The sequence below is a fragment of the Cydia splendana genome, chromosome 9 (genome assembly GCF_910591565.1).
Source record: "Cydia splendana chromosome 9, ilCydSple1.2, whole genome shotgun sequence".
NCBI classification, from domain to species: domain Eukaryota; kingdom Metazoa; phylum Arthropoda; class Insecta; order Lepidoptera; family Tortricidae; genus Cydia; species Cydia splendana.
The window spans coordinates 18,021,998-18,035,105 of NC_085968.1; the positions used below are offsets into that span (position 1 = coordinate 18,021,998).

At 36.5% G+C, this 13,108-nt stretch overlaps 1 protein-coding gene across 8 annotated transcripts in view; it reads right to left on the reverse strand.

Annotated features, from left to right (window-relative positions):
* LOC134793779 (polypyrimidine tract-binding protein 2) overlaps positions 1–13,108 on the reverse strand; it is a 635,946-nt gene that overhangs the window by 22,980 nt on the left and 599,858 nt on the right. For all 8 annotated transcript variants that reach the window (XM_063765447.1, XM_063765452.1, XM_063765451.1 and 5 more), the window contains 2 exons: positions 12,434–12,560; positions 6,595–6,653 (listed from right to left, as the gene is read on the reverse strand). In XM_063765447.1, the coding sequence (XP_063621517.1) occupies positions 6,595–6,653; positions 12,434–12,560 (186 nt within the window). The remainder of the gene's footprint in view (positions 1–6,594; positions 6,654–12,433; positions 12,561–13,108) is intronic.

Consider the following 13,108-nt stretch of genomic DNA (forward strand, 5'->3'; position numbering starts at 1 on the left):
TACGGCTCAGAGCGTAAGACAGATGTGCGCTCCCTGCAACTTTCCAAGTATATGCACGTGGTCCAAACCCAGGCGCCTTCGATTTTCTCATACTAAAAGTGTCGAGCGTAGCCCGACGTACGTGACTCGCAGTACGCTTACTAAAGCCGGGCGCCTTCGGCGCCCCTATACTCAAAGCGTCGGGCGTAGCCCGACGTACGGGGCGCGCTGCGCGCGGTCCAAAGCCAGGCGACTTCTACTTTCTCATACTAAAAATGTCGGGCGTAGTCCGACGTATGTACGCTTACCAAAGCCGACAACCACAACAGGAACAAATCACTGGATTGAGCTACATAAACCCAAAGTCCTCTCCAACGAGCGACACTATTATCCGCGGATCGTGAGAGAGGCGATTGAAATTAAAAAACACCCTAAAAATTTCAACCGAGAGGACGGGTACAAATTATCGTCTACTTGGGGACCAGTGATTCAAATGTTAAAACCAGCGGATATATCTTCGGACCAGTGTACGGATACTGTGAGTGTTGCGTGTCGTGCCGTGGACAATAAACATTAAACTTTAACGGGTAGCTGCAATTTCTTTGTCTACCCCAAACATTTTTATAAACTAAGTAATTTCGGGTAGTTTAGTGGTGTTTTATTAATATCTCTGTTGACATTTGTTGGGACGTCAGTCTTTCCGTGACCACAGCTGGTGCAACTCAGCTGAAACGTCGGAATTAAAGGTAAAAACAATGAAATTATATCGCGGTAGACCCGTTTGTGTAATTAAATATATGTATTTAAAGTTGTCAGTTCAATATAATATACGAGTATGTCATCCGTGTTTCAAAGGTATCCTTTACATGTTATGCGTAAATTTCTAGATGTTGAATATTAAGGACGTTTTGGTATAGGTTACTTATTCATGATACCTAATGGTAAACTTAGTTACTTGCTATAGAAAAAATCATTATTTGCTTCCGAGATTATTTACTAGCAATTTATTTTCAAAGTGTATCATTCAAGTCATAAAACAGATCGTCTCTAAATTGTAAACACTCATATCATATAATATAATATTTTCCCAAGCTTGAAAAACTACATTTATTTTATAAAAGCAGCATATATCTACTAAAACAGAAGCATTAATCATCTTTATAAAGTCCTTGTTCTTATTGCTGCTTTTCCTCAAACATTATTCTTAACGCTTCTTTTACAGTTTACATAATTTTTCTAATATTTTTGTAATGTTACAGTAAGGAGAGGACTTATTTTACTATCAGTATCCACAGGCGTTGAAGAGACCTAGTGTTCTCGTTCCGGACGCCAATCGGCGAGTTGATGGGGCTTAGCGTTGCTAAGTTTTCACCACTCGGCTCCGGCAGTGATATCTCAATTTCACGAGAGGTTTCCTCGTTTGTGGCCACTAATCTGGCGGTCAAGTAATAAGCTGAATGCTTTTAGGACGTGGGAATTATCTTATGATTCGTGATTCGATATGGCTAATTTCCGTCCAATATCAATACTTCCTGTACTAAGTAAAGTTTTTGAAAAGTTAAATGATCTACTGGGTCACTTCAACAGACATACTTTACTTACAAGCAATCAGTTTGGTTTCACAAAGGGCCGTTCCACGATCGATGCTGCTTCGGTACTTATTAAACATATTTATGATATTTGGGAAAATTCTTGTGATGCAATTGGCATATTTTGTGATCTTTCTAAAGCATTTGATTGTGTGGATCATGGAACGCTCATTTTGAAATTAGAACACTATGGTCTGTCAGTAAATGCCCTAAACTTTATGTCTTCTTACCTTAGCAACAGAACACAAACAGTTGTTGTAAACAAAACCCGGTCTAGCGGTACTGTAGTCTAATTAGGAGTGCCACAAGGTTCTATTTTGGGTCCATTCCTGTTTTTGGTTTATATAAATGATTTGCCATGTGTAGTAGAAAATCTTTGTGAAATTGTTTTTTTTGCTGATGACACATCATTACTTTTTAAGGTTGATCGGAAATCTACCGATTAGAGTGTAATTAACAGCACACTCGTTAATGTACTTAACTGGTTTACTATGAACAATTTGCTTCTTAATGCTCAGAAAACTAAATGCATTAGATTTTCTTTGCTGAATGTTAAACCAGTCGATACTTGCTTAGAGACGGTAGATAAAGCACTGTTTCTTGGTTTAACATTGGACAAAAATCTACAATGGAGTCCTCATATAAGAACACTAGCAAACAAATTAAGTTCGGCCGCTTACGCTGTGAGGAGAATTAGACAATTGACTAATGTTGAAACAGCTCGCCTTGTTTATTATAGTTATTTTCATAGTGTAATGTCATATGGTATTCTGGTTTGGGGCAAAGCAGCTGACATACAGACTATATTTGTCTTACAAAAGAGAGCCATTCGTTCTAAGTTAAGGGTGCGTGAATCATTAAGAGAACTTTTTAAAGAAATTAATATTTTAACTGTAGCTTCCCAATACATATATGATAGTATTATTTATGTTGTTAAGAATCTAGACTCCTTCACTAAGAATTCTGATGTCCATAACTATAATACTAGAAATAAAAACAAGCTTGCTATCAGAATGTTTCGTGTTCGTAAAGTACAGAAGTCATTCGTTGGGCAATGCATTCATTTTTATAACAAGTTACCTGAGGATGCTTTAAGATTACCCTTTCCAGATCTTAAGAATTACTTAAAAAAGTCATTGATGTTGAAGGCTTATTACAGAGTCGAGGACTACTTGACAGACAAACATGCATGGTCCAAACCAGAAACTGTAATAACGACAAGTAGCAATTAAAAGCATTGTATTATGTGTAGAGTTAAAGGTGACTCAGCTCAGGTAAGAAAGCACATCAAATTGTATGAAAGCATCTCATAACAATCAGTCAGATTCATATAATATGTATTCTCATTTCTTTTATTGGTTTTATTTTCTTTTCCTTTTGTAAGAATTTGATATGTTTTCTGAAAGAGCTACGTATTTGTATAAAGTTATGTACTCACTGAGTATAATTGCATGAATTCTATAGTAATTTAAATTGTATTTTTCTTAATTACTCGTAATGCATGTTAATTATAAGATGTAATAATGTTTTGAAAAGATGTGTCCCCCCGAGTTTGTTGCCGGTCCCATATTGGGATACCCTCCTCCAATTGAGGGGGGGTTTAAATCTTCTCGGGGCAGAGGTGTACGGTTGGAGGTACGGTACCGGTAAAGGTTTATTTGACGTTCATAAGCGCATTGTAATATGCCTACTTGAATAAACTATTTTTTATCTTTTTATCTTATCTTTTTATGCCTTTAAACGAGCAATTCTTGTATATTTATATATTTATTTATATGTATATATTTCGGAGATCTCGGAAACGGTTCTATGATGAAATTTGCAATATAGGGGTTTTTGGGGGCGAAAAATCGATCTAGCTAGGTCTTATCTCTGGGAAAACGCGTATTTTTGAGTTTTTATATGTTTTCCGAGCAAAGCTCGGTCTTCCAGATATTTATCATTTAATACAATGTGTATTAAGGAAATACACATTATTTATTGGAAAATAAATCATACATAAAATATTTTATTGGGTTGTAGCTATTTAGACGACCCCAAACCAAGTAATTACTATGTCTTCTTAGTAATTCTCTCCAGTAGCTTTTTAACCTCACTTCTAATCACAGTTTTTATGGGTCAAAAACGTTCGGGAAAAATGGCGTCTTTTCTGTGCACAGTACGAAAGTCAACGATTTGGGTACAATTCACTGAGGCTTTAACCATACAGCTTTTAAGAAGTAGAAGTTTGGAACATGCCTTTAAGGGTCCAGCAAGAAAAATAGGAATTAAAATCCATTTATTTTATGATGTCCACAGGAAAGTCGCTTAACCTTAACTCATATTATTTGTTTTTGAAGTGAAAACTTCTTTAGCGGCGCTGTGCACTTTTTGTGATGGGGAAAGAATGTTAAACTCGCGATAGGTCACGTGACCGACAGATTCGACAGATTGAAAATTCGTAAGACGGACACGTGACCTGATCGAAAAACTGTTACAATGTCATTGAGTTTTCACTTCTGCCGGCACTCCCAGAGTGCAACCCGTTGTTTTTTTTTACAATACTTTTTGACCCTTATAGTTTATTTGCTTATTTGCTCTAGACTACTAAATCTTTATGGGTCATCTAATGAAAATGTTATGCTATCCCAAAATACTTCAAACAAATTGACTCTATTATGATACAAAAAAAGTAAACGTATTCATTATCAAGAAACGCGTGGCATTATGTATCTATACAAAATACGCCCCTAGTTAGTTAATTACACCAAACGCTCGGAGCTTCGTGAAAATTGAGCGTAAAGAGCAACTAATTAGCCGATAGTCGACTCACTATTGTAGAATTCATTAGCAGCGTACGCCACGTAAGAGGTATTACAGTTAAATACGCTGATGTCGGTGATGAATAGAATATTTGCTCGCCAAACTTTCCATTGTGCTTCATCGTTAACAATGAAATATGGGGTACATTAATATTACGTAAATTTAAATTCCGCCGTTCCTATCGATTCAAACGAAAGTTATTTGAGCACAGATGCATAACAGAGAAAAAACAAAAACTCAATAATTATACTCGTAAAGCGAGTTTGCGGAAGCCGCAAAACGAAATTTAATTTGCTCTGAACGCTGCATCAGGAATAAAGTTAAAACAGTCGCTGCAGTAGGCGACGGTACGCGCAACTTCTAACGCAAATGAATAGCGAATGGGAAAAGTTGGGTGGAGAAAAATGATGTCCCAGCCGGCGAACCGACCATTGTGGGTGACGCGGCCCACCGATATTATTGTTGCTAAATACACACAAAGTACCTGCATTAAAACTCGCTTTCGAGCATTGTTGGAAAGCCATTGTTACAAGAAGTTGCCTATAAAGTTCACCTTATTACGTTTCTGATAAGCCGTGTTTACTATGGCAAATTAATACGTTAAAACTTTGAAGCAGACGTTATTTTTTATGATTGGAATATAATCCAACTATGTCTTTTGTTGACGTGAGTTTAATTATAGTAGTATACCCTATAATGGACACGGAACCAGTAATGGGACAAAAAAACACAATTCCTCTAAAATAAGTATATAAAAGTAGTTTATAAACACTGGATATATTTTTATCATAAATAAGAGTCCTACAGCTGATTATGTTTGAATTTTTATTAAATTCGGTATTTTTTTAAGAAATGTGCGTCAACCCAAAAGTTGTCGTGCCACTGAAAAAAAATATCACTAAAAATTCTTAACAACTTCGCTAAGAGAGGTGAGTTAATTTATTAAATTTTAATTAATTAATACTTGATGAAAACTAGAATGTGTTTTGTTAATTGCATTTACCATGAGATAAGGTATACAACACACTATGTTGTGACTCCACAGATGTAAAAAAAAAATTGTGGTATTTGGCCCAATCCCATTATAGGAGCTGTAAAACTGCATACCTCCTATGATGGGACAATTGACATAATGATGCTTGCCATGCCATAATTTCATGTTTTAAACAATACAGAAGTAAAATGTAGTTACGAAATATGTCAACCAGGAGGTACCTATTCTCGGACTTAGGATAAATTAATATCGTTTTTCCAAACTTTTATTTAATTTAACTTGCCTTGTTAGTTAGTGTGGGTCAAATCTTGGTAGCTGAATTTGACCCACTTTTCGATTTCCGATTCAGTTGAAATTTTGTGTAAGTACGTAATTAAGTATGCAAATCGGATGATAATGCAATATTATGAAAACTGGACCTGATCTGATGATGGAGACAGGAGGTGGCCATGGGAACTTTATCGCAATAAACCCTAACTAATTTTATTCGGGTATATTAGAATTGTCTCGATGGATCTAATACAATAATAATTATGGAAAGAAAAATACATTCAGCGATAAAAGCTTATACCAAAAATTGATTTTTTTGCCATAACTTATTCCCCATTTCAATATTTTATACTGATAGAGCAATGTCCATTATAGGGGGCCCATTACTGGATCCACGTCCATTACCGGGGGCCCATTACTGGAGCTTTGGTGTCCATGACTGGAGAAAAAAAGCATAGTTTTAATTTGTTAATTATGTGGAAACTCATAGCAGTATCTTTGATACAACACGCCTAAAACATGAAAGGCGGATAGGACTTTCATCTTTTAACACGCTAAGCGGAGGACCATTTACATGTACAAGGGAAATATCATAAATACTCCAAATTTCCTCTTAAATGTCCCATGACTGGTGCTGTTACTATACTTGTATGTTCCATATTTATGTATTTATAAGTTTCGTCGTATTTTTTGTACTTGTATTTTTTGCGGATCTTCAACATTTACATCTAAGTAAAGATAAATAGACCTGCCTAATATTGACTACGCGATTTGAGATATAAACAAATGAATAAAATTATTAAAGGTAGATTACAATTATCAAAGAACACTTGAACAGTTAGAGCCAAGACCAAAACTCTTAATTTCCAGATAGTTTTCAAGCAAGTCATTAAACTGAGTACGCCAATACGAACTCTGTTTTATGGTTCAACTTCACAAACAGTTAAATACAGTACTTACCGTTTTTGCTGTTTGCGCTGATACGGTGTCTGGGTATTGGATGAGGGCTTGGAATGAATCTGTAACAAAATTATCCTCATTTAACATATATTTATTACGAAGCATGTTGTTAGGGCATCTCGTATAATATGACACGTTTGCAAAAAAAAAAACATGATAGAAGGGAAATAGAACAAAAGAGACAAGGACAGTCTGAATCGTACGTTTATACTTATATGTACCTAAAAAGAAAGTTAAATGTATCAGGAGTTCAAAATAATACCAGTAAAAGGAGGTGAACGGCCACAAAAATATTATGATCACATAATCCTAAAACACAAATGCTGTTTAAAATTTTAGAAATACTAAAACTTTCCTGAAAGCACTTGTCTAAGCACATATCTGGGAAGATTTAGCAAGTTAAAATTGGCGCCCAACATGGCACAAAACCCTTGAGAGTTAGCGCAACCCCGTAGCAGGTGCAACCTCCTCGTCAAACACTTAACGAATATGCGCCCAAACAAGTTTCCATGCGACTTTCATTATTAACTTAGAGTACGTATAAATTATTGCCCCGCCGCTTAAACGCGCTGAAACTTTGATGCGGATGTCGCGGGCGGAATTTAGTTTACCCTATAAGTCAATATATTGGATATATTGTAATAAGATATTCTACGGCGGGCGAAAATAAAATTAAACGGAGGAAAACACCATTAAGGATGAAAATAGCCGTAAACATGCGTGAGGAAAGGCGTACCGCGAACTTCCGAAGATAGTAAGAGCATTAAGTTACTACTTTTATACTATATTTTTCTTTCCGATAAGTGGAGTGTCTTAATAGTAGTTGGTGGCACTCGCACGGTGTATTTATTGCGAGCGGATGAGCGTTAAGCTCCTAATTTAAGACATGAGTCCGACGATCATTGCCGTCCTTTGGGTCCACATAAATTCACATTTTTAGGAGCCGTCGTTCAGGCGGCATCACCGGGTAATAACTATTTTTGCTCCAAAGCTCGTAACTACATAAATATGTATAAGTACCTATTCACATTTAGTTTATCTTTTAAGCGGTTGCTCAAACAGGTACAGGATGCTAGAACTTTTTAACAGACGATGCCGTAGATAGTTATCGGAGATCTAAAAACTATGATATAGTTATATTAAAACTTTTTTTGTGGTGGTCTTTAGATAATTATTCCTTGACCTTCTTTTAACACTGACCTAGACCTAGAAATGACGATATAGCACCTAAGACTAGGTCCTAAGTGTAGGGTAGGCTATTACTATGGATGGGCGAAATAATAATAGCCTATTCACTCCCGATTTAAAGACGGGGTGTCATCATAGTAACTACCTCTTTACTAATACTTTCTGCACAAGTGTGAACTTTATAAATATCTTAATAGTGTTATTCATAATAGTATGTTTTTATCTGTCAAATAAAATATATCCTCAATCCTTTTTTAGTTTCAAGCAACACAATTAAACTATCAGTTCTAGAATAAAGTTTTGAAATACAAGTTAAAATATTAAATAATTTACATTTTATGTATATTATCCATAGTATAAGACGTATATTCACAAAAAAAATTGAATTTGAATTTTGATTTATCTAAAACAAGATCATCCGTTTATAAGTTGGTTTCCAGTAAAGATAAGAAAAAGTAATTTACAGCTTTCCGAATTTTAAATTGTTAAATTTTCAGCTATGATGATGTCGGGAACTCGTTAAATTATTTATTAGGCCCGTCTCACCTTCAACAATTTCTTACACCTAAAGTACCTATGGAACGGAATAACCAGTAACCACTGGAGGTAAGAAATGTCGGCGTAAATTAAAAGTAATGCCCTGTCTCCTTCATACATAGTTAAACGCTCTTTAAGGCCCCGTATTTCTTTTGGTCGGCCATTATGTTACATTAAAATGGAATGCATAAAAGGATTGTCGTAAATTGGAGTTTTTTATGTAATTACGCGGTAAATAAGGAAAAATGTTAGACAATAAAGTGAACCTTTGTAGAACATTTTATTTAGAAAGAATTTATTATGTAAACTTTATACTTCCCATCTAATGTTGAATAAACAAAATCATTTAAAAAAATTGTATTTAAGCATGCTTATTAAAGAAGATTCTTTGTATCGTTTAGTTATCCAGTATATGCCAAGAAAGTTTTATCAGTCACTCATAGTTGTATAAGACGAACCTCTATGCCGTTTCAATAGTGAGAATTTGCTCCGTATGAGAATACGACACGAAACTTTGTTCCCCGAGGACAGACGAGCCTTTTCCTTATTCCTTTTCAAGGATATAAAAGGCTTTTCAAGGATCATAGAGGAACGTGCGTGTTTACCGCTCGGCATGATAGTTAACAAAACATTTCGTACGTGTACAACCAGACACTTGACTACCTTTCAGTAACATTAAACATCAAAGAGTGTGCTTAGTTAGTCGTCGGAATAAACGAGACACTAGTTTGAAATCACTCATTTACCTAATGCAATTATTTGTAATGAGTAAATTAATCCGATTGGAATTCATCGAGCAAAGGGAAGCATAAACAATTTGCCTTTGAATATTTGATACAAAAGTTGGCCGCGCTCGGAATAACATCAATAAAAGTAGAAGTTTCGTGAAGTGGTCGCCGGTCACCCCTTGTTCGCGTTCATCTGTTCGGGCTGAAACATTCGAGTGCTAATTCAATAACCCTGCTTGCGGCTCCGATTGCGCGCAAGATATTCAAATGGTCTCAATTAATCTGCACGCGGCTTCATAATGCTTCATCAAAAATTCAACTGGAACGCGCAATTACTTTATGGAATATTTAAACATCAATTCCTGCGTAAACAGAAGATGGAAGTTGTGGTTAAAATTAAAATTTCGTAATCCACATTTCGCTGTGTAGCGCGGCTTCCGCTCGGTAAATATTAAGCGCAGGCATGGCCCTCCGGCCGGCCGATTACTGTATAATTTGATATCTTGAATCACGACGTCTCCCGAAACGAGCGGCCCTGTCAACCTCGAATGCGTCTTCGCTTGCAATTTGAGAGCCTTTTCAGGTGAGCAGAGCGCTTTTCGAGCCATCCGAGTCTTTGGAATAACTATGTAAAGCTACGCTAAAATAATTCAAGTTTCACTAACGAAATCAAGCCTTTAACGGATTAGAATATAGTGATCAACATGAATGTTATTAGTGCGAACAAAGAGACCGCAAAGACGATATCCGTCGCAGATCAAATCCTTAATTACCGGAATCCTATGGCGACATAGACACGACACCGCAAACAGGGTACGCATAATAATTGTAGCGGTCTGCTACACCTTAATAAAGCCAATCGGGGTCGGGAGGGGGGCAAGGAAGTGGGGTAGGATTAGGGCGACTCTGCGCTCTTCATTGAGATTTGTTTCGGGATTAGAAACGCGTTTGATGGTGGCGCCCGGCCAGGACGTGGTCGTGCGCTAACAGGGCGTAACCGCTATTCAATTAGTCTTCATAAGCGACGGTCCGTTATGTTTGCACTCTATTCCTATTAACTTGAATGCTGGGTGATATAAATATTATTACTTTACATTATAAATGCGAACGTTAGCGTCCGCATATTAATTTTCGTTGCCAAGGAAATAAGTTGGTAGTTATTTATACTTATTAAACATCGTGTTTCCTGTTTTACACAGCATTTATTAAAATAACACGGGTTTCATGTACATTTATTGAAATATGAATGTCCGAAAAACGAAATCGTCAATAACAGCAATTCATGTTTTTTATAAGAATCGTGAATGGGGAAAACGCAAATAGAATTTTGATGAGAAAATTGTTCAAATAAATCCAGTAACAGACCGATTAGAGATGTGACGTCGAAAGTGTAAATATAAATAAGGGTGAAATATTAAATCTCAAATGTAGGTAAACCGTCATGCCGTATTTGCCGTCGATTGACGGTTCACGAGACCGAAATTCCTTAAATAAGTATTCGTCACGAAAATAAGCAGAGTATTTTGGCTGCTAATTCATACCTACCTAAATTTGATCTCGTTCGGGTAACCAAATACCTTTCTAAATAGGAATCATTCAGTGAAATTCTATTGTAGGTATACGTTACAAAGCTAATAAAAAGATTCTTAGCCGAAAAGACTCATTCGTCGGAGCATATAACGTTACTTAACTTTAGGCACCCACATATTGAATTGGATGTGGTTTATTTGCTTCCACGGCGACAGGATAATCGAAGCAAGGATTTATATCTTTTGGAACTACGTTCTATAGATACTTGTTGGTACCGTGTGCGCGCTTCTGAATTTTAGAATTTTTGCACAAGGAAGGCAAGATAGATAGGATATTTAGGATATCGAAACGGATATTGAAGATGGCTTGTCGATTAGTTAATTCCATAATGCAGTTGCTTGTAAAACTCGTTTTGATTTGGAAATGCCCGGTTACCGTAAACGGTGACAATGACGAATGTTTAGCGGAGAGTTTAAAAAAGAAAATGATCGCGCTGTCGTTCCGACCTCTGGGGTATCATTCCATTCGCTTAGTGAGTAAGGGCTACAGTAAACCAGTATAGGTGGGATTTCCGATTACGTTTAAATGTTAAGGATATCAAGCTGAAAGTACATTGGTTTGTCAGAAAACTCTTACTCACCTGAGCTCGCCCTTCCTATGGGACTACTCGACCTGAAGGGGCAAGGGGCACGCGGAAATTGGAAATGCTGCATTAGAAGAGCAACTGTCGTGATATCGACAAGTTATGAGCTTTTCTGAACAAAAGTACACGTTACAGAACACGCTTCAGATTTCAAATATTTTTTTGATAAACTGGAATTTCCAAACTTTAAATTTCCCGAGTATTTTTCCTTTAGTTTACTTTTGCGCTTCCGCTGCCTAATTTAGATGAAAGGAGATTACGAAAGTTATTTAACTAATTATAACAATAAGTCAAAAGGGATCTTGGTTTAAGAATCAATTAAATTATAATGAATACCTTCTGTGTTCTACTCCAATTGTTTCGCTCAAATTATTATACATTCACTCGATAAAGGACTTATTGTTAATGCTATTAGGTTTGAAAATGTCACACCAGGCTTGATATTACATCAACGGGGAAGATCAGAATGTAGTTGAAATAAGCTTCTTAACTAGGTATATAATAATTAGCCGAGAGTGAGCATTCGGGCCGTCCGCAGCCGCGGGGGCCTTATCAAATATGTACTATCCTACCTGCCCGTGTGCCGCCGGATTTATTTAGGATATGCATGAGGGTACGATTTAAATTTTAAACGGATTGCGCCCTTGGATTTCGGTCCTGTGTTTTGTTTCGTAAATCTATCACTATTATAATCCACGCAAAATTTAATTTAAAAGATTAAACGCTATTCGATTATTATTAATAGGTAAAAACGAGTCTGTGATTAAAGTATTTAATCCTGATTGGTTTGTTTCATTCGGCGTATCATCGATGATTTAGGTTGTTTTGCGTGTTGAAGCCACACCGTTAAAAATACAGTCGGTAAAGCACTGATTTACAGTTTCAAAAACATTGTTCTTAGTTAATTAAGGGTATAACTGAATTACCTATTCATATTTGTAAAGCTATTGCCGATTAACAAATTGAATGGTAAACAGAGTTCGGTGCCTGTAAAACAAATTGTAGAAGCAACCCGAATCTACATACCAAACATTCCGGGAAAACGCGGTCCTGTTGATACTTGTTTTAGGGTAGTGTGCGAGTGAATTTTTTGCTTAAATCCAGTATTTAAAACCAGTGCCGGTTTCCGGAGTTTATTTGACGTTGTACAAATCTACAGTTGGACTTGAATTAGTAATGAACTGAAGTACGTTTTGTACGGTGAGATACTTACTGTTTTTGGTGAAGGTGACAATTTTGAGCACCTTTCCGTATCGCTGGAAGATAGAGTACAACACGTCGAGCACGATGGGGTAGAGCATGTGTTCTATGATAACTCGCAACACTGTGTTGGGGCCACCCTGTTGACAACAATATTATTTATTCATGGAAACTCATGAAAACACAGACTTAAGTTCATGGTTCGATATTTATGGGAATTATAATAGTTACCTAAAGAATTTACGGAATGTTCAACTGTTATTTTAAAATTTTGATTGTTTTCGTACTGAATATCAAGTTAGAGTTCCTTTTGTCAAAGAAAACAAATGTGTTGATAAAATAATAAGTAATATAATGCATGAAACTTCTCAGTCATACAGAATAACTAAAAAATGTATGCGTAATCTAACTAATAATCCCCCGACACTAATAATCTGTTCTCCAAAACAGTTGATAGGCGTTGAATGCTGTATAGCGCTTAAGTGTAGACGCGTAGACAAGAAACAATAACGTCCGAGTAATATTCAGGTATGCTGCCTTGGGACTGAGCCCTGTGCCTTATTGTGCGAGCCCGTCTTTGTGCACTGAATGCTCGGGCTCTCGAGCATCGGCTAGGGATTCGGCCCGTTCCTCGTAATCAGCTTTAGTATGGGTAAGTAATTAAGTGTAATCGTTAGGCATCGTGTCT